This window comes from Ictidomys tridecemlineatus, unplaced genomic scaffold, assembly GCF_052094955.1.
Source record: "Ictidomys tridecemlineatus isolate mIctTri1 unplaced genomic scaffold, mIctTri1.hap1 Scaffold_398, whole genome shotgun sequence".
Lineage (NCBI taxonomy): Eukaryota > Metazoa > Chordata > Mammalia > Rodentia > Sciuridae > Ictidomys > Ictidomys tridecemlineatus.
In genome coordinates this window covers 33,630-58,733 of record NW_027522592.1, presented here as the reverse complement: position 1 = coordinate 58,733, position 25,104 = coordinate 33,630, and the positions used below count along the sequence as shown (strand labels likewise).

At 50.3% G+C, this 25,104-nt stretch overlaps 1 protein-coding gene across 2 annotated transcripts; it reads left to right on the top strand.

The window, feature by feature from the left end:
- The first annotated feature begins 3,484 nt into the window (after positions 1–3,484).
- Positions 3,485–24,775, top strand: LOC144373444 (uncharacterized). 2 transcript variants are annotated; one of them, XR_013433133.1, is made up of 11 exons: positions 3,489–4,926; positions 10,519–10,731; positions 15,578–15,765; positions 16,732–16,937; positions 17,174–17,379; positions 18,453–18,567; positions 19,925–20,040; positions 20,207–20,437; positions 21,520–21,634; positions 22,217–22,360; positions 23,877–24,013. XR_013433133.1 is itself a non-coding variant. In XM_078036520.1 (10 exons), the coding sequence occupies exons 2-10, from the start codon at positions 10,690–10,692 to the stop codon at positions 24,038–24,040; spliced, it is 1,383 nt and encodes a 460-aa protein (XP_077892646.1). In that variant the 5' UTR covers positions 3,485–4,926; positions 10,519–10,689; the 3' UTR covers positions 24,041–24,775. The 2 variants fall into 2 exon arrangements, 1 of the variants encoding a protein (XP_077892646.1); XM_078036520.1 differs by lacking the exon at positions 22,217–22,360 and having other exon boundaries at positions 3,485–4,926; positions 23,877–24,775.
- Positions 24,776–25,104: the final 329 nt, after the last annotated feature.

Below are 25,104 nucleotides of genomic sequence, written 5' to 3'. Positions count from 1 at the left end.
TCTATTGTGATGATTTGTCACCTGATCTACTGTGATGGTTTTTGATCAAAATTGTGCATTTGATGATAATGAATGCCATGCATTTAGGAACCTGTAGACTCTAGACAATGAATGAATGTCTACTGTTGCATGGACTGGTCTGCAGAGTCCTGTAGCATTTAAGCTTGTGTGAGGGCTTCATAGGGCTTGCAAAAAGTCCGGGTCAGATGGTCCTGCATGAAGCTTAGCTCCTAGTGGTCTCCTCTACAGCATAAGGGCCAAGGAGAAACCCACTTCCACACAGAAGATGGGAAGCTACCTTATGAAGGTGATCGTAGGTGTGGGACCCTCTTGCTAGGACCCTTTTTCTATTGGGCCAAAACTGTGCTCTGAATGTGATTGCTGAGAAGAGCTTGGAATTTCCTGATTGAAACAGTTCATGCACGCTGCTTCCACTTGCAGGAACAAAGTGTGTTCTCGTTGAGCACTTTGGGGTGTCCCAGGTTGCACTAGAGTGTGTCAGAAGCACTTGTAATGATTGGCATTCACGGTTTCACATTGAAGCCTCTGTGCCATCTGTCAACCACTGATGGCTGCAAGTGGGTACCCTGCCTTTCAATGAGTTTTCTGAAAAAGTAGGAGTTTTGAAGAACTGATCTTCTCAGCATTCCCCTTGCCTCCCCAAGTTGGGTGATGTCAATTATACAGGCTTCCTTGGGAGCACACATTTTATATTGAGCTGGAATTGGACTCTGGATGCGATTGCTGAAAATAGCTGGGGAATGGGAGAATGGAAGCTGTTTGCTGCAAGCAGTTTCAATTTGCTTTGTTGATTAACTTTGTTGTAAGTGAGCACATGCTATTTTTTTTTTCCTGTGGACCTAGAAGAATTCAAAACTGCTTCTTACAGGTGACAGGCATGCTTACACATTGAAGCCTCTGTGCCATTGATAAAAAAAAAAAACAGTTCACTCATGTGGGCACCTGCACTTCAAGTGAATGTTGTAAATGAGTGTGACAAATGGATGTCAGTGAGACTTTGGAGAACTGATCTTCTCAGCTGGTCCTCTTTTTCACTGCACGTTGGTGATGCTAGATTCAAGAGATCTCTTTCTGGCACCCTTTGTGTTTCATGCCTGAACTGTGCTCTGAAAGTTCTTGAGGAGAACAGCTTAGAAGTGCAGAAGTGAAGCTGTTTGTTGAAGCAGCTTCAAGTGGCACAAGCTAACTTGTTCTCAGTGAGCACATGGGGATTTTCCCTGGTTGAAGCAGTGTGAATGAGAATGGCTTCTCAGAGCTGGTAGGCATGTTTGCATTTGGCAAACTTTGCCATCTGTCACCCAGAGTTCCTTGCATGAAACCTACATTTCCAGTGTTTTCAGAAAGGTGTGATGAGTGGGTTTCCATGGAATTTTGTGGAATTGATCTTTTCAGGCAGTCCTCATTGCCTTCTCAAAATTGTTGATCCTGGTGCAAGGGCTCTCTTGTCAGCCAACATTGTATTTTGGGCCTGACCTCGGCTCTGAATGTACTTGCTGTACTTCCCATCTTTCCTCTCTCTGGTCCACTCCTCAGATCCCATCCTCCTTTCAATAGGGCCTCATCCAAGAAGCCTCCCCATGTGCCTCCCACTTGATTTCAACTTCTCCAGTGCACTTATTGTCTAAGCAGGGATTCCCAGGAGAGAGGGCTCTCCATTCTGCACACTGAAATTTCTCAGCAGGGAGGACTCCTCCATGCTTGGATGGCGGGGCTGCAATCACCTGGAAGGTGGAAATAGGAGGCTGGTGGTGTTCCTAGCCAGGATGCTGGTGATTGCAGTGCATTTAATCTATGGCCCTCAAGGAGGTTTATGCTGCAGATTTGTGTACTTCTGCATCTGTATGCACACAGTTCTTCATGTGGGGAAAAAAGCAATGTTCTCAAAGTTTGCTTTATATTATACTCAACTGGTAATTTACAAACCCCAGTGTCCCATCTTAGCCCAGAGCCATTCCATCAGCCCAGGGCCAGTGGGTGGTCCAGCGGTCAGTACTATGCACAGCTCCCAGGTGGCTCCAGTGTGTAGCTGAATTTGAGAGCCAGTGTACTGTAGGATTTGCTCTTGAGGTTAGAATTCATTGACTTCCTCTTATGTCATTTCACTGGTTCAGGATATTCCTTGTCTCATGGACTATTCTGTGAAATCTTCAAGTTAGCCATCTCTGGTCATTTCTTCCATTTGATGGCACCTGGTTCAACAGCTTGTTGTTGGGTGGGGTCGGTCATGGGCAGTCCTGGGTCACAGAGAGGGACAGGAAGACCCTAATGTGGAATGGTGGTGTAGAGAGTAAGGGTGGGGCCAGAGCCCACACTGTGGTTAGGGTAGGGAAGGGATCTGAAGAGAGTACCTTGAAAGCGAGCTCTGGCTGCAGTTAACCAGGAATCAGGGCCTGGAAATGGAAGCCATGACAGGGCTTCTGACTAGAAAGGACACATCTTTCTGGGCTCAGTTGGAGGTCCATCGAGGCAGAGGAAAAGAGAGAGGATGCAGGAGAGGGGGATGGTCTAGATCACAGAGCCGCTCCGTCATCATATCTTAGAGAATGGATTTTTTTCTTCCAGTTGTTGGTAAATGCTAATTCCTTCACGTGTTACATTCACATCCACCTCGTCCATTGGAAAGGCTGCTCAACCACCACAGGCAGTGGTATCTTGGTGGATGTGTGCATTCTAAAAGGAGGTGAGGTTGGCGCCAATAGAGTGTGTGGGCGCTCAGGCATTGGCAAGCTTGCTTTGGAGAGTGAATCCTCTAAATGTTATTGGGCTGTTTTTGAAAGATCGTGTGGTTTGGCTAGACCTAGAATGCTTCCACACAATTTAGCATGGTGTATATTTTAGAGAGCATGATCACTGAGGGGCAGGTTGCTGGTGTGAAGCCGTGAGCATTAACATCTATCAAGTTTCTCACCTGGAGTTGGCTACCTACAACTGGTGACAGTGTTTTGCTCCTACGGAGCAATACTGAACAAGTCTCTGGGCCAGTAATCCATTGCTGAACTCCATCACTAACAAAAAGTCCCTGAGTGAAGGTGAGGACCAGAAGAGCCCGGGAACCACCTGACAGCAGCCCTGAAGTCCTGACCTCTGGCACATCATATGCCAACTCAACTGGGTATCAACCTCTTCCTGGGCTCATTAGAACTGTGTGCTTCAACTTTCAGAAACAAATGCAGAATGACAGAATCTTCTCTGAGGACACTTTTCTAAGTCTTGTTTGCAGCACGTGTTCTAAGTCTTATTTGCAGCATGTCTTCACTGGAATGAGTAGTCATTTGGCATTCTGTTGTACTTAAAATTTCATGAGATTCTGTCGCTCCCACCTGACAGATCCCTTTCCAGAACAATCTTGGGGCCCTGCTGCAGGGACACCCAGTGAGGATGCTCGAGGAAACCTTTCTGTCCAGGAAAGCGGTGGGGCTGGTGAGGGCTGGGGTCCTAGGGCGAGCTGGCTGCGGCTTTTTACCTGAAGTCCCCCTGTCCCGCCCCTTGATGATCCTCCTGGAGTCGGGCCCCAAGTGACTTCTCCCTTGGCAGCCTTTGGGAGGCACCGAGGAACTGTCTGGTGCCCTGTCCCTGAGGGCGACAGGGCTTTCAGTGTTTGCTGACTTGAGTTGTAAGGATTTTGTAAGGAGGACTCCAGCCCTCCACCTCTACCCGCAGACATCCAATGGATGGCTAAAGGCAGAATTAGAAGGGCAGCATCTCTGCCTCAATATATGGCCCATCCATCCCCTTTGCCTGAGTCACCTTGGATTTGTTACTGGACCCTGCTGGCTGCATCAGTGCCCACCAGCACAAGGAACAGGCAAAAAAAAGAAATAAAAAGGAAAAAATGAAGAACTTTGATCAAACTGGGGAGAAGCAGCCAGAAGGCTTGGAAGAAGCCCCTGACCCACAGAAGTGGTTACAGTTTATAGAAACAAAACCCAAGTGATCTACATCCGTGAATTTCCTTGGCCTGAAGAAAAGCAAAAATGGGAAAAACACAGAAAATGCCTAGGCAGATGGCCTGTGCCCAGGCTTGAGGAAGGGCGGGACCCATCTTAGCTTTCCTGGCTCCTGAGGTGGGCGTGGGGTTGCAGCCCGTCTCTATTTTCAGCAGAAGAAAGTTGCTCTTAATTCAGAATCCAGACCCCCACCCCCATGCAGTCTGTTTCATGTCCCAGGAACAAGGTCTGATTGATGTGCATCTGAGAGCCAAAGCAGGTGACACAGCTCTCCTGACAAGGCACCACCTGGCCAATCCAGGGAAGATGGACAGACCTCAACTGGTCAGGACCACCTGCTTTGGCAGCTGTGCAAAGCCCAAGCCCTTGCCCTCATTCCCCTCTCTATAAAAGCTCCAAGTCATTGTCACCCCCTGAAGACAGGCTAAGATGTGGGTCCCCGGCCTTCCCCGTGTGGCTGCACTGATAAAAGTTCCTTTCTTGCTGGGCATGGTGGTGCATGCCTGTAATCCCAGAGATTCTCGGGAGGCTGAGGCAGGAGGATCACTTGAGGTCAACCTTGGTGATTTTGTGAGACCCTCAGCAACGTAGCAAGACCCCTTCTCAAAACAAGAATAAAAAGGATTGGGGTGTACTCAGTGGTAAGGCACCCGGGTTCAATTCCTAGTCCTTTACCTGGAGCTGAAGCTCCCTGCCTCCTTTTCTTTTGCGGGTTAAAGCTTCCCCTGTGCATTCAGTCTCATTGGGCTTGGAGTTACCATTGACCCAACTCATAAGTTCCCATCTCTGGTATCTCCACCTCCTCTTGGTACTGGGGATTGGACCAGGGGCTCTGCCACTGAGCTACATCCTCAGCCCTTTTAATTCTTTATCTTAAGACAGTGCCTCAATAAGTTGCTAAACCTGGCCTCAAACCCACAATCCTCCTGCCTCAGCCTCCTGAGTCACTCTATCACAGGTGGGTGGCACTGTGCTCGGCCTGTGGTTGCATTTGGATGCAGTCCAAGCTGCTGCAGGTTTGAGGAATGTTCTGTGGGCATCTATATAACAGTACCTGAAGGGGGCGCCAGACCCTCTCGCTGTTTTTTTCTGTGGATGTCTGCCTGGCCTGCAGTGGGTTGGTCACAGGACATTCAGGAGAGATCTAGGGCACTGGGCAGTGCCCTCCATCCAGCAGGTGACCTGGCAGGAAGAGCCCTTGCAGCAGGGAAGTGGGGTGGCACTCTGTAGGTGAAAGCACAGAGCTCTCTGATGACTAGTGACTAACACAATGTGAAGCAGAAACATCCCATGAATTTCATGTTCAAGTACAAATCTGGCTAGGATGACTGGATGGCATTGCAATCTCCTGAAGGTCCTTCTTGGATTCATACAAAAAGAGAGAGTGAGGGACTAAGGGGCAGGAAGGAAACACAACTTTTTCAAACACTGAGATCTGGAGTCCAGCTCCTGCCATGTAGTCAGTGAATGAATAGATAATAATTGTTTTTATGGGACCATGTGACCTGGGGCTGCTCGGCTTCCTGTGGGCCCTCAGCATCCCTATGTATAAAGCAGGGGCACAGACCAAGGGTGCTGTCAGCTTTCTGTTGCTGTGACAAAGCATCTGAGAGAATCCCCTTAAAAGGAAACAGGGTTTCTTTTGGCTCATGGCTGCATAGGTCTCAGTCCATGGCACCTTAGCCCTGTTGCTTTGGGCCTGTGACAGCACAGTAGGACATCCTGGCAGCTGGAGCACATGACAGAGGAGGCTGCTCATCTCTGGGTAACTGGGAAGAGGGTGGGTAGGACTGGGCTGGGTCCCAATATCCCCCTCAAGGTCACACCCCTAATGATCTCATTCCTTCCAGGAGGCCCCACCTACTAAAGTTTCCATTATGTCCCAAGGGCCACAGGCTGGTGACCAAGCCTTTAGCACATGGGCAATGGGGACATTTGACATCCAAACCACAATACCAAGTGATCATTAGCTGGGGGCTAACCCCCGGTCTCCGGGCCAACCCCTCCCCACAGGCCAGGCCTGGGGAGATTGACTGCATTCTGCAGGACACCCACTGTAGGCAGCTGCCTCAGCCAACATGGAAGTCCTTAGCAGAGGCTCTTTTATTTCACGGGGGGTGGTACCAGTGATTGATCTCAGGGATTCTTGACCACTGAACCCCATCCCCAGCCCAATTTTGAATTTGATTTAGGCTCAGGGTCTCACTGATTTGCTTAGTGCCTTGCCATTGCTAAGGCTGATTTTGAAATTTTTGATCCTCCTGCCTCAGCCTCCCGAGGTGCAGGGATTCCAGGAGTGCACCACTGCGTTGGCCAAGGGGCTCCTTTTGGGCAGTGGGGTTTCCTTGGAGAGAAAGCTGACCCTGTCCTGGGGTCATCCCTGATTTGCCCACACAGCAGTGCTTTGTTACTTTTTCTTTTCTCTGGAGGGCAACTCAATTCATACCTAGTAAACATAGCCCCACAGGTTCTCTGATTAAGAATAGTGCAGAGCTGGGGGGCAGTGGTACATGCCTGTAATCCCAGACACTCTGGAGGCTGAGGCTGGAGGATGGCATGTTTGAAGCCAACCTTAGCCATTTAGTGAGGCTCTGAGCAACTCAGTGAGACTCTGTCTGTAATGAAGTATTTTAAAAAGGGCTGGGGATGTGGCTCAGTGGTAAAGCACCCCTTGGTTCAACCCCTGGTACCAAAAGAGAGAGAGAGAGAGAAGTGAAGAAATAAGGGAAAACAAAACTCAAGCTAAGATCTTAACCCTGCAAACGCAGCTGGTAGAGAAACGTGCTGACTTCAGGGCTATGAGGATTCACCTCACCAAGACTCAGGTAGCAAATGCTCTCCAAACCTGTCACCCTCAGGGCTGGGTGAGCTCCGCGGTAGAGCACTTGCCTAGCATGTGCAAGGCCCTGGGTTCAATGCCCAGTGCGGCAACAAAAAGAATTTCAAAACCCCATGTGATCCTCAGGTCCAGGGAGAGCAGTCAGAGCAGCTGTCTGCCCCTGAGACTGGGCCTGGGAGGACTCACTGGGAGGATGCCAGGGGGCTCATCAAAGGTCCGGGGAATTGCCACCAGTGCGGCCAAGGTCACTCCTAGATGGCAAAATGAAACCTGTGAGCCACGTTTTCTGTGACTCTCAGGAATCCCTTCCACACCTCTGTCCTTAAAACAGGGAAGAGTAATAATGTCACTCAGTCCCTTTGTAGTGCTGGGACCACAGTGGTCTTTAGAGGAGATCTCATGGCTGCCCTGGGTCACCCCCTGCTTCACATCCCCTTGGTGACCAGTGGTCTCTTCCCACCTGAATGCTGTCCAGACCCGACTCCTGGGGTGCAAGCCTTCCCCTCCACCCTTTACCAGTGCTCACCAGCTGCCCTGGGGCATGGGAGGCTGTGACCCAGGCTTGGGTAGGGCTTCCCCCTTAGCCAGAGCCGTCCTGAGAGCCCCAGGCTGCAGCCCCAGCCTGGAAGTGGCTGCCTGGAACAGAGCAGGAGGTTGCTCCCTGTGGCCCCTCTGGCCCCTCTCTTCCTCCTGTGGAAGGAGCATGTGAGGAATGGCTTGTCCTTAACCCTGTGCAGAAGCTTCCAAAGAAACCGCTTCAAAGCCCTGGAGCAGGGGAGGGTTTTGAAAGGTTTGTGGAGCCATCTGAGAAGAAATGGCAGAACTTCAGAGATGAACAAGAGAGCAGGAGTTCCAAGCCTCTTTCGATGGAGTTTCTAGCAAAACAGGATGTTGGTTGCAGGAGCCAGATGCAAGCCAGGCTCAGATGACCCCATGGAGTACCATCAGGCGACCAATGGCCACTTGAAAACTGTATCGTAAAAGAGCTTCCAGTCCTGAAGCGCAAACTATGCCAGGGGCCTCCAGGCTAAATGACAGAAGCAGGCACACAATGACACATGGCCTGTGACCTCACTCATGGAGAGTATAATACAGATGTACCATAGAAGTAGAAAACATTATTGTGACCAATATTTTCATAATGATGATTGTTAGGATGGCCTTTCATGTTGGTTGTGATAATTGACAGCTGTCATTTTACAAATAATGTTGATCAAACGCTCCCTCTGGGCCATGCTCTAGGCCAGCCACTCTACCTGCCTTGCCTACCTGATCCTCACAGTGTCCCCAAGAAGCCAACACAACAAACCAGAAAGCACAATGTCCCTGCTAGCAAGTGCAGGACCTAAGTCTTGAACCCAGACACAGAGACCAACCAAATTCAATGAAATATTTACTGGAATACTGGTAGAAATCTAGGAGAAGAGGCTGTGGCCTAGAAATGGGGAGGGTTGGCTTCAATCCTCAAAACCCAAAGCTGTCAAGATGGTTCAATTGACCATCCACGTTAGAAACTACTCTCCAACGAAATATGCCCCAAACATTGTCAAAACAGAGGGACCGATTGGGAGGAAATGGCAACCCAGTAGAACAGGAGGCACGAGGAGAAACACAGATGAGCACTATGCACGGGAGGAGGTCACTGGAACACAGCTGGCAAGAAGATGAACACAGGCTCAAATGATGTGTTTTATTTATTTATTTTTTACCCAAATTAAGGATGTTGATAATATGTGCTGGGAGGGGATAGGAAGATAAGCTTTTTTCATACACTTTGGAGGCACATTTAACATTATCCATGAAACTTAAAAAATGCACGAATGCTATGCTCCCTACAACACAGAAATTCAGGTCTTGGGACGTGCCCTGGGAAGCTCCCAGAAGGAAGTTCATTTCAATGCCGTGTTAAATTATAAGACGTGTACAATGCAATGGCCATTGGCAGGAAGTCTGTGGCCACAGTGAATAAGGAGGCACGTGCTGACTGCAAGTTCTTAGGACCTGTGGGTGGAAAGAAGACCCTGGACCACATGTTTCAGCTGTGGGACACAGACACAGCCCTGAACATAGGCTGGTCCAGCGGCACTGTGCATCTCTCCAGATCCACACGGTGTGGAAACCGCAGCCATCACTTGGCTTTAGGGACAGTAGCTGAGGTGATTTTCTTTTCTGAGAGATAGGGGACCACGGGTGACTCCCTAATAGACAGATGACCAGAGCCACCTCTGGGGAGAGTCTGGGCCAGGAGGTGATGGGAGAAGAGGAATTCGATCATCTGTTTCCATTTTTCTGTGATTTGGTTCAAGTGGTAAAGCCCTGCTATTTATTAATTAATGGATCAAATAGGTTCATCATTGTTTTAGAGTACAATTAGGTGCCTTCAAACTTTAGGCTACATGGGCACATTTGAGAACGGTGCCAGCCATTCTCTCATCCTTTGGGTCATTCCCCTCCTATGTCCTGTGAGACATTTTCTATGTGAGGCTTGAAGAAGAAGAAGAAGAGAATATTCTGTAAAGAAAACCTTATGATCTGTGCATTATAAAATTGAATGGGTTCATTCAGAAATCAGAAGTTCTATTGAAAGCTCTTTGCATGAGGCAAATAAAACTTATTTTTAGGCATCCTGGTGAAGACAAGGTTTTATCTTTCTGTCTCATGTCTGTGTTTTTCTTTTTATTTGTTAGAATGAAATCCATAGGTTGGCAGACCATTCTATCAGATGTGTACCTAGATGACATTTCAATTACCCACTTTTACATGGTAGACATTTTGTACATGAACACTGCCTGTCTGCAACTTTTTTTAAAACAGGACTGGGCTCAGGAGCCCAAATACCAATGTTAGCTGGAACATGTTCTCCAGTTTGGCCTATCTGTCAGTATTCCCTGAGGTCATCTGTTCCATGAGCTTCGTTACTCCTGCTCCCTCACCAGCTTTCATAGAAACCACATGCTGTCTATGAGTCAGAGACACCAATCTCACAACATAGCATTCTTTGAGTATCCAAAGTCCCACTTTTCACTTCGCCATGCCTGACATTGTCGGTAATATTTACCGGCAAATGTGAGATTTTCAAAGATCCAATTCTATGTGCTCCTTTCTCAAAGAGCCTTAGGCAGGGCTATAGCATACATAAATATGAAGGAAAGGCCTAGTTTTTAAAATGTCATCCATCGAATAGTTGACACATATCTGAGATATTTTTTTATTTTGGAGGAGGTATTATTTAATAGGGAAATCCAACAGCTACATGATAGTGAAATGAGAAGTCTTGCATCCATTTTATTCTTTGTGATGATTTTGATGAGTAAGGATAAGATACTTCCTTGTTCCAATGAAGATGTTGCCCACTTCTGTGAATGGATGCACCGTGTCACCCACTACTTGCATATCTGCATGTTGTGCTTGACATTACCATCGTACTCGGCAGGTGGCAGAAAGTCAATACTGAAGTTCAGCTCTGGTGTTCTAGCAGCTGTGCTGCAGATCCTTGGTGTGCCACCTTGTGCAATCCATGCTGCTCTGTTCATGTTCCTATTGACTTCCTGGTGATGAGCATCATGGTCTCCTGGTCTTGAGAATGGCCAAGCATTTCTCTGTGAATGTGGAAGGTGGGCATGTGGAAGGCTTCAGGGAGGAGGGATCATTGATCATGTACTCTAATCCATGTGCCTGTTTAATGACCTGTTTTTCTTCTTGGGTTTTAAGGGAGACACTGCCCTCAAACACTTCTGTGCAGCTGGGAATGCAGGCTTCTGCTTCACCTTGAAGGAAGCATTCATGAATCCTTTCCAGAAGACATGAGAAGAGAGAGTGAGCCTCTGGTAACATGCAGGTTCCTTGCATTGCCCATGGGCTAGAGGAGAGAAGAGTTGCTTCATGAGATTTGATCCCCTTTTTCCTGAAAAGTTCCACACGGAGGTGAGTCCCCAGCATGTTTAGACATCATTTCAGACATCTTTGTTGATGGAAATGAATCACACCCCCTGATGATGTGGAAGAGCTGAAGATGGGTTTGCTATGAATTTTCTATTTCATTTCTCAGGGCCTGAGTCAAGCCAGCCATTGTGCTGTCAGCGCATGAGCTGCTGGTCAAATGTGAGGAAGTGGTCTTGCTTTATGAAAACACCATCCTGAGTCAGTGAGCCAGAGGCAGCCTGCAGTCCCTGTTTTCCTGTAAAGGCAGATTGCTGTGGATGGCCTCTGGCCTCATAATGCAGCCCTGCTCAGAGTAGGGGATTGAGGGTCCAGGCAGATCCCAGTTCCTTTTGACCTTTATTGCCATTGGGCCACCCCAGGGTCCTTGGACTCTACCTGGTCTTCTGGCCTGGGTCAGGGGATGTGAGGTTTGGAATCGCCCTCTGTGGCAGGATCCCAGGCCCCCCAGCCACTTGAGGGCAGCACATCCTTCCCTAATTGTGTTAGAGGGGGAGGATTCTCCCGCCCATCCTCATCCATGCTCATCCCTCATTTTGTAGCTTCGCACCTTAGGACCTTTATTCATTGACTTACGCTAAGATGAGTCAATCAGCAGTCTCCCAAGGGTTTACATTGTGGTAATTGACACCGAACATCTGTTTTGTAATTAAACCATTTTGGAGGACACAGTTGAGTGGCATTAAGCATGTTCATGTTGGTGTATAGGCGTCACCACCATGCATCTCCAGAAGTCACGTGGACATACTCTTGCCATCAATGCAGAATTCTAGTGCCCTTGAGGCCCAGGAAAAGAACATTGTACTTTATCTTTTTATGAACCTGATAATTGAGAATCTGAGATAAGTGAAATCCTACAAAATTTGCCTTTCTCTGGACACGATCATTTTCAAGGGATGCAGTTCACCCCCACTCGTGGGCATATCAGGTCCACTGCTAACTCGGCGGGTGTTTCAATTGCACTCTCGGTGACGGTGGTGACTGTGTGCACATGAGCTGTGTGTCCAGCTCAGATCCCAGGATCTAGGGTCTTTGGTTCCACGCAGCCTATAGGTTGCCTGTTCCTCCAGGTGTCTGCAGGCCAGTGGCACGAAGGCCCTGGGCCTGGTGGTTTCTTTAGGTGAGTGCAATACGTGTCCACAGTGTGGTGGGACATGATGGACTATAAATAGAAGCAATGCCTGGATACTCCTGGGATCTCAGTAGGCTCAGCCTGTGTGCTGAGAATTGTTGTGACCTCCTAATTAATGGAACCCCAGAATCCCAGAGAAAAGGGCAAGTCCAGAGCAGTGGAACCTCACTGTCTCTGAGAGAACTTTTGGGGTGGGGGGCCGGGATACATTGATGTGAGGACGCTGATGCAGAGTCACGTGCTCCGAATCCAGGTAGAGGTGCTCAGGAACAGCCTGGGCTGGCACGTGGGTTCCCCACCTGCACACCTGTGGAACATCTCGGGGCTCTGATTAGCACAGCAGCCTGACCACGTGAGGGCATCTGCTGTCTCTGCGTACAGTGAGCTGGGTTTTCTTCACGTCCCTCAACAATTCCACATAACACCAGCTCTGAACCCAGAGTCCTGGGCACTTAGTTGAGGCTCCATCAGCTCCCACCTCTCTCTACCTGACAGAGCCCTCCTGGCTCCCTCTGCACTCATTACATTGAAGATGAAACCCTGGAGGGTGGGACTTCCCGTCATCCAGAAGTTCCCAAACACATTCCACTGTTCCTGGAACTCAAATGGTTGGGGGGGCCACAAGCACCCTGGCATCCATGTGTGGGAACCATGGTAGTATAATCAAGAAACAGGAAGGAGAGGGGTTGGACTGATCAGTACAGATGGCAGGGCCTAGTACAGAGTGGAACGGAGAGTTCTCACCCGGGGTGATTGTTGTGATGTGCACAAATGCTCTGCTGGTGCTGGGGTGCCCGCATGGTTTCTGGGGTCTTGAAAGGCTACAGATGCCCACAGAGTGTTCTCAGATGCACAGTGGGAGGCCCGTTGCAATATGTACATGTGGAAGAAGTAGGAGACCCCCTTAGTGTGGAGGTGCCATCTAGAAGGCAGCCTCACTTCTCTGAAAAAGTTGATTGGAAAAAAAGGGTCCGTACCTGTGCCCAAAGGGCCATATATGCTCCTGGAAGTTGGTGGTGGAAATAGTTCTCCATCCATTAATCACTCCCTCACTCACTAATGTCCTTGTGTCCTTGAGAAAGGCTCTCCCTGTCCTGGTTTTCCTGAATAGAAATCCTCTTGCCTCTTGGGTGAATAGGGTTATGGGTTGTGCAGAGGGTGGTGGTTTACTGAGCATCTTAGAGACTGTCCTTTATGGAGCCTAATGATCCCAACTGGGGAATGAGGCCAGGGTCCTAACTGTGGTTAGTGTGAGGACACCATGGGTTCAGAGAGGGAAAGAAGGACAAGGGAATCTCAGATGTCCCTTCATGGCCCCTGGAGTTAGAGGACTTACCCCTTTGCACCTGGGATCAGGAGACCTCATTTCCTCGAGGACACGCACACTCAGACGTTAATCTTGAGTGTGGGTTCCTTTCTGGGGTCCAGGGCTGTTGTTAGCCACCAGGAATGACAGTGCTCTCCATGCTGAGTGGAGCCAGTTTTTGCCAGGAAAGAGCCCGTGGTCACGCCTTGTGCAAAGCACCCCACGCCAGGGGCTCCCATCCCTACATTCCTGTCCTGAAAGGAAACCACTCAGAGGCAAGGTGGGTCCAACCACCTCCCATGTGTTCACTCATCACTGTGTTCCAGCATCACCCCAGTTCACAGTCCTGATGGGATTGGATGTGGCTCAGAATGTCACCTTCATGAGCTCTACCCTGCCACAGCTGCAGTTCTGCAGTGGGAGAAACTCAAAACCTCAAAACACATGCACATGAAAGAAAAGAGCAAGAGCCAGAGCCCAAACAGGGCCACATGTGGCAAGGACAGCTGGAGTGCCTAGGTTGGGACTCAGAATTATGTCAGTGGGGTGGCATTGCTGCTGACACCAGCATGATAACAGAGAGCCAGCCCTGCTCATTTTGCAGAGCAGTGTGTTGGGGAAGGCAGAAGAAATTGAGAGGCAGGATTGAGTTTGGCCCTAGGAGGAGGTTGGGTAAAAGGCCAGTGTGAGTTGGAGGGCCTGGGCAGATAGAGAGAGGCCAGGGCACACCCCAAAGCCTGGAGACTGCACTTGATGTCCAGGGTTGTGAAACACCACCTCCCCTCTTACTCACAACTGAGAGCAAGGGGCATTGATGAGTTCAGTTTGTGTGTGGCTGCATCCAAGGTGGCTCGGCTAGGCACCTCTGTTTCCTTGACTCAGGAGGCTGGGAGTCCAGGCTCCACTGAGGCTGGGCTGGGAGGATCGGACTCTGAGTTTATGCCTGTGTTCCTGGTAGGATCCATGTTGGCTGAGCCTCAGTGTTTTTGCAATGAGAGGATGGGTGACTGTCATGTCTTTATCACAGGACACACTTGCTAAATGGATTTGTTTGCTCTGGGGAGGAAAGAGAGAGAAGGGAGTGGTGCTGGAGACAGGGATGCAGACAGGGGTCATAGACTTGGCATAACTCAGTCTTGGAGGTGATATCCCATCACCTGTACCCACTTCAATTCCCATGAATGCAGAGGCTGAGCCCCCTTGAGGTGAGGGGTGAACCGGTTCTGGGCAGCAGGATGCTGTGGTACCTCGGAGTCTCTGTGAGACCCCAACACTAGACACACTTGGCCCTTTTGAAATCTTAGGAGAAGCCTTGGGAAGTTGTATGGCAGAGGGGAGCAGCCTCTGCATCTCAGTCCCCTCCAACTTGCCATGGTGTAGAGAGGGAACTGCAGCCACGATGGGACGGACATTGGCCACGTCCCTGTGTGGGACACAGGCCTGATTGAGTTGGGGTGCATTCTTTGTCTCTGCCCTTCTTGTGATTGTCCCATCTCTACATTTGTGCTTTAGCCACCTGTGAGTCCCATCTCTGGTTTCAGAGAGAATAGAGGGTGTTATGGGCCAATAGACACAATAAACCCTAGAGATTAGATGCTACCCTACTTTCCAGAAAAGACTGGGCACACCATGAGTTGCACAATGATGGGACCAGGGTCCAAAAGCTGCTGAGAGGGAAGGACTGGTTGTGAATGCATTTTTGAAGGCTCCAAGCTGGAACTCTAGTGGCACCAAGCAGGGCAGATGCTGGTGGGGATGTTTGGGTAGTTGTTGGTGAACACCTGCGCACCTGAGATGTTTAGGCATGGAGGAGAAATCAGCAGCTCATAGGGCTTTTGAAAGTGGTCTTATGTGAAAAGAGGCTCAGGTATGGGCACAGGAAATGACATCATTGCCTTGACAATGGATCAAACAGAACATGGAACCCTGGTATCCAGGCACCCACTTAACTGACCAAGCCATCCGAGCTCATTTGGTTGGAGAAACTGGAGGGAGAAGGATGTTCTCCTGTGGTTGCAAACAATGCCGAGCCTCAGGCTCCCAGGAATCTCAGGGGGGCCAACTAGCCCTTTTGTGGATGCACTGGGTGAGGCTTCATCTTAGACGCCAGAGCCTCTGGCGATTGTCGCAGAGGAGCTCAAGAGTAACAGTGAGTAGCACAGGGCAGGTGAACCCAGCAGGCCCTCTAGTCTGATCCCTGATGAATGGCCCAGGACTCCTATTCTGACTGTGTGTGTGTGTGTGTGTGTGTGTGTGTGTGTGTGTGTGTGTGGGTGTGTGTTTGTACTGATGGGAACTGTCCCATTGTGCTTTGACTCTAGTGTATTGGCACAAGTCATTTTTCTGTTTGTCACCATTTCCATTTTAAACCAACATTCTTGGTCCCAACACAGGGTGAAAATGATGAGAACACGGAGGAGCCCTTCAGGGTACAGAGCCTTGAACCTTACAGGCAGGACCAGCTTAGGAATGAGCTCCTGCCTGTCATTTGTGGGAGGAACCTACATTGCAGCGGCAACATGGGGTTAATCTCCTGGGATTCCATCCCCACCCATCAGGTGCTGGATCTCTTGTTCCCAAGGTAAGCACCAGACCACCAAGCCCAAGTGTGTAGCCCCCTCATGCCTGGGTCTTGGGGCTGCCATGTACCTCTCAGGGACCCAAAGGTTTGTGATACCTAATGAGATAGAGGACCACACTCATAGTGGAATGTCAGTCCCGAATGGGACGAGTCCTGGAGGTGCCTGCCACAGCCTTGCAAGGGGAGTGAACTCCGCTCTCAGGCAGAGAAACCATCCTGACTCCAGCTGATCCACAGAGGTCCGTGGAGCAGTCCCCACACACTAGGCACCACAGCTCAATGGTGTGCACTGAGCTCATTCCCAGGTGGACTCAGCGAGGCCAGGTGGTCTTTCTGGTGTGATATTGGCTTTGTGAAGAACGTAGATCTGTGCCAGAGGCGTCTCAAAACTCAGGCCTTGGGAAAAGCACTTTTGGGTTAATAAAGACATGTTAATTTCCATAGTGGGACAGAGCATCCTAGCTGGGACATAGCTGGACAGGGGCTTTGGACATGGCGGCTCCCACACCCAGAGATATGTGGGAATCAGCAGTTTGGGCTCATTCACTGATGAACATGGAGAAAGCACCCACTGTGTGAAGACACGTTTCCAGTCACATTTCATAATTCATTGAAAAATAGGGTGCAAATGACTGCCATTGTGTCCCTTTTCATGGGGGTCAGCCTCAAACCGCAGGTGCCATGAGTACATATCCTACATGTGACTGCATCCCTGACTCCATGGGGCATAAGTGCACGTTGTCCTCTTCAGTGACTATGGTGGACCCCTGGACCAACTTCAACATGGAATGGGCTTGGGGTCAAGAGGGTGGGCTCCTGTTTCCAGAATAGGGACCTGCAAGGTGATTTGACTTGGGAAGGCTGAGGAAAGACTGCTCTCCCCAGTGTAGGGTCAGAGGTTTTCTCTGGAGGCCGTGGTGAAGGCAAGGCCAGGGTTTTGCTGACTCCACACCTTCCTCCCCACAGTGCCTCACCTTCCTTCCTGGGGACCTGGGTGAACCTCTACTCCGAGGCTTCCCATCAGCCTCCAGGCTTTCTGAGTCTGCAGCAGCTGCTATCCATGTGGCTCCTGCTGGGAGGCTTGAACCTGGAACACCAAGCACACCACCTCCTGGCCGCAATTGAAGATGGCAAATCAAGCCAGGCAAAGCCTGAGAGCCAGGCGGACTGTGGTGAGTACCTAAGGGTATATGAGGAAAGGTCCGACTGTTGTCCCACTGCAGGGAGTCTGTATGCCTGGTGTTGGGCTGGAAATTAGGACAAGCCTTTGTCCATTCAGGAAGTGACCCCAGTCTGCAAAGAGGTCCTGTGTGGGCCAAGGGCCTGAGTTCTTCCTGGCAGCAGAGGTATTGTCTGTCTGTGGGAAGGTCAGGGCAAGGCAGTCATGTTGGCATCTTTTCTCCTCTAGCTACAAGCTCAGTTCCTGTCACGGCTCCTCAGCCAACCCCAGAGCCAGAGCCTTCTCCCAGGGAAGGGGCAGAGCCGGACTCCAGGACATCAGGGGTCTCTACTCGGTCCTCCCCAAGGCCCCAATATAACAAGCGGATGAGAGGCAGGTGCCTCATTCACGTCTACCTGGAAAAGGAAAGGACAACACAGTATAGGAGCATCCTGGTGAGTCCTCGAGCAGGGGAGTCTCCTGGGAGCCCACAGTGGGGAAGACCGAGTCCACAGCAAACACTTTGGACTAGGCCTGTCTTCTTGAACTGGAGCTTCTGGAAGGTCAGGAAGGAGAGCAGAAAGTGAGCAAGAGAGAGGCGGGAGAGCAGCAGCATGCCAGGTCTGGGTGCGAGTGGGCCTGCGTGTTTTGGGATGTGCAGGTCAGAAGTGCAGGAGTGAGTGCTGGGTTCAGAGGAGGTCAGAGAAATATCGAGGGTACAGGCCATCCTCTACTGACCTTGGTATTGAGGAGGAGTATATTGAACCGTGGAGGTTGAAGCACAGGAGTTGGCAGTCATTTTCTTGTGTGTGGGAGGGGATATGTTGCTGGTTGAAGGGAAGGGAGCCATTGTAGAATGATTAGGGTGGGTAGGTGTGGGTCACAGAGAACTGGGGGCCTTGGAGGGCCCCATTAGTGTCCTAGTTTGCATGTATGTGAATAGAGATTTAGCGGCTCTCTCTGCAGAATTTTCCTGGGTGTGGAGTATCCATCATGAGACTCTGGTGTCCACCTCCAGGGGAGCTATGTTGAACCACTGCACCTGCTGGGTCCGAACCTCCTGACACCCTAGCAAGCACTGACACTCTCGAGCCCAGCAGCTTCCATGCCTATCATTAAAGAGTCCTAGTGTGTGTTGTGCCCTGGCTGTCAGGACCAAAGCACCTAGGGTTTGTGCCTGGTCCATACAAAAATGCAGCTGCATCCCAGACCAGAGCAGGGATATGGAAGTGCACTGGACCATTCCTCCCATCTTGATGGGACTAGAGTGTGTCTGTACAAAGTCTTTTGGTTCTTATTCCCTTGTCCCTGTAGGGCATAGCAGGTTGAAGCAAACTCTTGTACCAAGATTGGACTAGAGGCTCATAGGAAGACCCCCACATGATCACATGAAGGCCTCAGGTAGCAGGGTATCAAGATGGTGCCCTTGTGTTGAGAGCTCACTTGTCTCTGATTGTCCTTGAGCACTGTCCTCTGGGTAGCTACTCCCAAATTCCCTCTCTGATGAGCTTTCTCCAACCCTGCTCAGGTGACCTGCCAGGACAGGGCTCCAGTCATCATCCGCAGGGCCTTAGATGCACACTTGCTCCAGCAGGAGGACCCAGAAAACTACGAGCTTCTGCAAATTCTCTCGAACCATCAGAGTAAGTGGAACCATCAGAGGGTAGGGAGCAGTGAGTCACAGTGGGCTCACGATAACTGGGAGCCAGAACACAGTGTGCATTGACCCAGTGCCCAGGATGAGTATGGTGGGACTTGTGCATAAAACAAAGTGTAATGATGGGGCATAAATCTGCAGGTTCTTCATGTTCCCCAGGGGCTGTGGACCTGCCTATCATGTGTTCTTTCCTTGGCCTGAGGAGGCATTGCAAAGCTATTATCCACAAGGGGCCAAGAAGAGAGGCTTCTTTGTCTTGTGTCAAAGAAGACAGACAACCACAGGGTGCCTACTTTGGTGGCCTTTCCTGACCTAGATGAGTACATGAGAAAAGCAGTTCAATGAAGAATCATTTCTGGCTTCCAATCTTTCTATTCATTGCAAACTGAGTTTACTTAGGACCAGAGGCCATTTCTAGAGAGAAGAGTGTGGTAGAATAGAACCCTTCACAGCTTGTAAACTCTTCTTGGAGAGAGAGAGAGAGAGAGAGAGAGAGAGAGAGAGAGAGAGAGAGAGAGAGAGAGAGAGAGAAAGAAGAAGAAGAAAGAGGAGGAGGAGGACGAGGAGGAGGAGGACAAGGATGAGGAGGACGAGGAGAAGGAGGACATGGAGGAGGAGAAGGAGAAGTAGAAAAATGAAAATAAGTTGAAGGAGGAGACCATGAATAAGAAGGTCAAGATGACTTTAAGAAGAAGCATGAGGAGAAGATGAAGAAGAACAAGAACAAGAAGGAGAAACACAAGCCGAACAAGAAGTATAACAATAAATTGATTAAAAATGTGAATGAGAATTATACTCATGAGGAGAAAATGCAGAAGTGGGGAACTCAAGAGAAATATATATCTCTGGATGGCACAGCCCTGCTGTGGACATCCTCCACCTACGCTCAACACACCTCCAAACCATACCCCTCCAATTAGTGTAGCCCTGTATGAGTGGATGAATCCACTGGCAAGGTGGAGGCACCCACCATCAAGTGCTTTTCCATAAACCGACCTGTGATCATTGCTGCAGTGGGGAGAAAAATTTGAACACATGAGTCTTTGGGGACCAATCCAGATACAAACTCTAGCTGTTTGTCTTTGGTGGGTCCAACGTGAACTAAGAAGGTCTGGGGTACAAGGGGCTATTTCCTTGAAAGGTGTTCCTGTAGGGGACCTCCTGTGCATAGAGGGTCCTCAGGGAGGAATCAGTGGGGAGTCTTTGGTGCAACAGTAGCTGGATTCGGGGGCTCTCAGGTCTGTGTGTGAGACCTGAGCTGGCAGAGGCTCTCAGTTGTGGGGGATGTTGGGTAGTGTATTACTTGAGTGTCACCTACCACGCCTCTGCCCCTGCCTCTCCAGAGCTGAGGATCCCTGCTGATGGAAACGTATATTACGCCCTGGATGGCAGAGTGGATTATAACTTTCTTCTTCAGGAAACAGCTGCCAGCAAGTTGTTTAAAGTCAAGCCAAAGGAGGTAAACAGCCACCTTCTTCAGTCTTTACTCCTGGTGCCACTCCACATCCTCCAAGGGGACAAGAACCTCAGGTTCTGGATGGATGTTGTAGAATGCCCACAGAGCCAACTGCCAGGCTGGGTGGGGTGCAGGTGCTGGGCTTTGCTGATGTTGTCATCCCCCACAGTTCTTGGAGCCTTCTGTGGCAGTGGCATCCAGGATCCCAGCAGCTGTGAGCAGCAGCTCTGCGGTGGCTGCAGGACCATTGCCCCAGGCCACCCAAACCAATGAGTGGTGCGTGAGAAAAGTCACCAGTAGCAGCTCCTCACTGCTTCACTCCAGCGAGCAGGTGGAAGACAGCCGCTTTGTCCACGTCCTCCTAGAGGGACAGAGCCTGAGGGAGACAAAGCGCATCCTGGTAAGCCCGACAGCAGGGCTGCCTCCTGGGTGTCCCCACAGTGGAAGGCAGGAGACACAGCTAACCCTGGGGCTGTGGTGGGAAATTAAGAAGAGAGAGGTCAGTCTTAAGGGCTTGACCTGAGTGGGGAGAGCCTCAGCATGCCCAGCTGCAGCGGTGAGTGGGCCTGTGTATTGTGGGTTTGGCAGGCCAGAAGTGCAGACGGAAGTGCTGTGGACAGATGAAGGCAGAGATATGTCCAGGGTGCAGGCTGCAGTGCCTAGAACTTGGTATTCTCAATGAGTGAGGTTGGAGCAGCGGAGCTGGCAGTGACTTGTCACATGTGTAGGAGGGGGTGTGTTCCTGGTGGCAGGGAAGAGAACCTCCTTAGCATGACTAGGTGTGAAAATTTGGGGTCGGGATCACCTGGGGGGTCATGCCAAACTTCGGAATGTCAGTCTTTGCATGTATGTAAATACGGAGCTAAAGGGGTTCTTGGCAGAATTTCTATGGATGTGCAGTAGACACGCTAATGCTGCAGGTGTCCAGCTGCAGAGGAGACATGTTCAGTGACTGCCAGTGCTGAGTCAAGTACATCATTAGAACCAGACCCGCACCGAGCTTCCAGAGCCCAGGGCCTCTCCAGGCTATCATGAAGCACTCAAGTGCACACTCTTGTATCTGAGTCTGTTTTGTGTAGTGGCAGTCAGGACCAAAATTTTCAGTGCATCTGCCTCTTCCACCCACAAAGGCAGCCTGCATCCCAGAGCACACTTGGTGCGCAGATCCCTGGCCCATTGCTGTCATCTCAGTGAGATGAGAGTGTGTCTGTGCATAGGCAGTTTGGTCCTTTGACCTGAGTGGAATGTGGCTCCCCAGGGGGAGGGGAGATGGCAGGTACAGGCAGATATTTGTACCAGGATTGTTCTAGTAGCACGTTGCAAGAACCCAGGCGGTATATGGAGGCCACACTCAGGTAGCAGGATAACAAGATTGTGCCCTTGTATATGTAGCTAACATTTCTCCTGAATGTTTGACCACAGTCTTCTGGGTAGCTCCTCTAAAAGCCATTCTCTGATGACATTTGTCCCACCCTGATCTAGGTGACGTGTCAGGAGAGGGTGACAAGCCTCATCCGCAGGGCCTTGGACCAAAATTTGTTGCAGCATGAGGATGTGGACAACTTTGAGCTGCTGAGAATGATGTCTCTGCATGACAGTAAGTAGGACAATCAGACAGTGGGGAGACATGATCCACAGTGGGCTCAGGATAACTCACAGCCAAGAGAAAGTGGGCCTTGGCCCTAAAATAGCCAGAGTGTGGTGGGCCTGGTGCAGGAAACCAAGTGCAGTGATGGGCGTGTCCAGTGTGGACGAGTTCAATGAGGCCCCAGGCGGCTGCTGGACCTCTCTAAATGTGTTCTCCCCTGGACCTGGTCTGGCAATGCAAAGCTAATATCGATGAGGGCAAGGCAGAGAGAGGCTCAATCTATCATCAGTTTGGTTTATGGCTCACTGATAAGGATGCCTTCAAATGAAGAGGAGCAGAGCATGGGTCCTGATTGGATCAGCATTGCTATGGACGGAAGCCGCACAGGTCCCAATCCATGGCCAGGATATGAGAAGTCCTGCCTACTCAAGAATGTCAGGATTGCAGCAACTGGGAACAGGACTCAGTGAAGAGGAAGTCAAGGCCAGGGGACAGCCTGTTTGGGTTCTTTTTGGAACAATTCCAAGTCCTCTGTGCCTGGGTGCCCATCTCCTGAAGATATCAGAATGGCCAGGTTATTATTCCTTCCAGCAACAAAGAAGGGCATCTGAAGAACAGAGGCCACAATGCTGAGCTGTCCACAATGCCAGTGCTCTTTCCTTTCTTGTGAGCCCGACACTCCTAGCCTCCACCATCCCAGCCTGTCCACAGTAGAACCCACCATCTGTCGAGCACGTAAGTGAGTTTTCCCATTTTCACACACTGCCTCATTTGAGTTGGCTCTGTCTCACACATGAGGAAGACTGAGGTGCAAGGAGCTGGGCAAGGGGCAGTGTCTGCGAATCTCAGGGACTTGGGAGGCAGTGCAGGGGGAAGGGGATTTCCAAACAGCCTCAGAAACTTAGGGAGACCCTGTACCCAAGTCAAAAGGCCTGGGAATGGTCTCAGTGCTTAAGTGCCTCTGGCTTTATCCCTAGTAAAAAAATAAGCCAGTCAAAAGGAATTACCAAACCGAGAATCTACAAAGGTGATTTCAGACGTCTTTTACTCACAAGGGAGGACTACGGGGGGCCTGGAACCCACTAGGTGTGATGGCATCTATGCCTTATGGCAGGAGGGTGGCAGTGATGCTGGCCCTCTCCTAGATTTTGGAAACCTTGTTTTCATTGGGGAAGCTTTATGGAGGTGGAATCTATTTTAGCAATCCTGGTCCAGATGAGGTGCTGACTACCACAGGTAGAAGCCTATCCAGAATGCGGTGTCTGTTATTCAGTCTTTCCTGACTGTGACAATGACAAAGAAAGGAAGTCACTTGTCTTTGGTCTTGGTTTCACTCCTGGCCATTGATTGAGAACTGATTTCATCTTGGACTACTGAACAGAGGCTGCATCTGGGCAGAAGAGTGTGATAGATTTGAACTCCTCAGGACGCCCCACCATTGCCAGAGAAAGAAGGAGAAGGAGGAGGAGGAGAAAGAGACACTCCTGAGTGGGGAGAGGATCACACGATAAAGAGCAGGAGGCAGAAGAAGAAAAAGAAGGAGGTGAACAGAAGGAAGGGTGGAGGGAGATACACAAGAAGAAGAACAAGAAGGAATCATGTAAGAACAGGAAAAAGACCCAGAAAGAACTACAAGAAGATGCAGGACAGAAAGAAGAGCCAGAAGTAGAACAAGAACCAGAATAAAAGTACCAAGCAGACAGCTCCTGATGAGAAACAAGGGGAAGGAGAGCGATCCTAGAAAACAATAGAGTTCTCCAGGGCACCACCCTGCTCAAGTCCTCCCATGTCCATGCCCAACACACCTCTGATGGATACCACCTCCCCTCCGTGTATTCATCCATGAGTGGATTCATCCAGGGCAAGGGGATGAATTCCCCCACCATCCAACGCTTCCCTGAATGCCCATGTGTGAGCATGGCTGCCCTGGGGAGAAAGGCCTAAGCACAGGAGCCTTTGCCAATCCTGATGCAGATCCTGGCAGTGTCCCTTTGGCAGATCCAACCTGCACTGAGAAGTTCTGGGCCCAAGGTGCTGTTTCCATTGCCAGGTGCTCTTTTGGTTTAGAATCCTGTACATCATCTTCTCCAGGGAAGAATCACTGAGGGAGTCTTTGGTGGCACTGTAGCTGGATAGGAGGGCTCTCAATTCTGGTGCAGGCTCGCCCTGGCGGAGACTCTCAGGGGTTGTGGGTGTTTTGTGGTCTAATCCTTGAGTGCCACCTAACAATTCTCTCCACTTTGCTCTGCAGAAATCAAGGTCCCTGACCACTCACTGATGTATCTGTCCATGAATCCACAAATCAAATATTATTTCATCGTGAGGAAACGCCGCGAGGTCAAGGGAAAGGAGGTAAACACCTACCTTATTCAAGCTGTACTTGTGCTGCCATTCCACTCCCACCTGGGGAAATGAGAAGCCTGAGCACCTGGACATATGTGCTAGAAGCCCATAGAGCCAACTGACAGGCTGGGGTGGCTTTCTGTTTCTGGGTTTGCTGATGTTCCATCCCCCACAGTTCTCAGAATCAACCTGCAAGTCCTCCAGGCCGCTTTCCCACAAGCAGGTGGGAGACACCTGCTTAATTCGTGTCCACTTAGAAACACAAAGTCCAAAGATGGCCAAGACTGTTTTGGTAAGCCTGGGAGCAGGGGTGTCCCCTGGTGCTTACACCTGGGTGGGGAGCAGACACTGGTCCAATACCATGAACTACTCATGCCCTCTTGAATTTGGAGCTTCTGGATGATCAGGAGGATAGATGGGAATCAAGAAGGAAGAGGTCAGTGTGAAGGGCTGGAGCTGAGATGAGGGAGAGCAGCAGCTTGTCCACCGCCATGTCTGAGGGAGTCTGTGTGTCAGGTGGCAGCATGCAGTCCAGAAGGGCAGAGGCAGGTATGGGTGACAGATGAGAACAGGCCAGGACCTAGGTGGCAGGTTCCTCTGTATGGGATGCTGGCCTCTATGGAGCAGGACACCAGTATGAGGTTCTGCATGTTCCTTGAACAAGGAGCTGAGAGGGTCTCTCTGCAGAGTCAGTATGGATGTGGAGCAAGCACACTAAATGTCCAGGTAACCCAATGACCACCCTTGGCGGAACAGGTGCCCTCGTACACCCCAGCCAGCACTGAGCCTCTGGAGGCCAGGAGCTCTCATGGCTATCTTTCGTCACTCCTGTGTGTGGTCATGTTCCTGGGTCTGATTTGGGCCCTGGCAATCCAGACCAAAGCCTCTAGGTTTTGTGCCTAGGCCATTCCCAATGCCGCCTGCATCCTCGGGCAGACCTAGGATCTTGGAGGCTATTGTCCCATTCCTCCCAACTTGTGGGATGAGATTGCATCTGTATGCAGGTAGTGGGGTCCTTTCACTTGGAGAGAAGTGCAGCTCCACAAAGAGCAATGGCAGGTCCAGGAAGTCCTATGTACAAGGATTGGGCTAGTAGCCTATGGGAAGAGCCCACGCGATGAGCAGGAGGTCAGCCT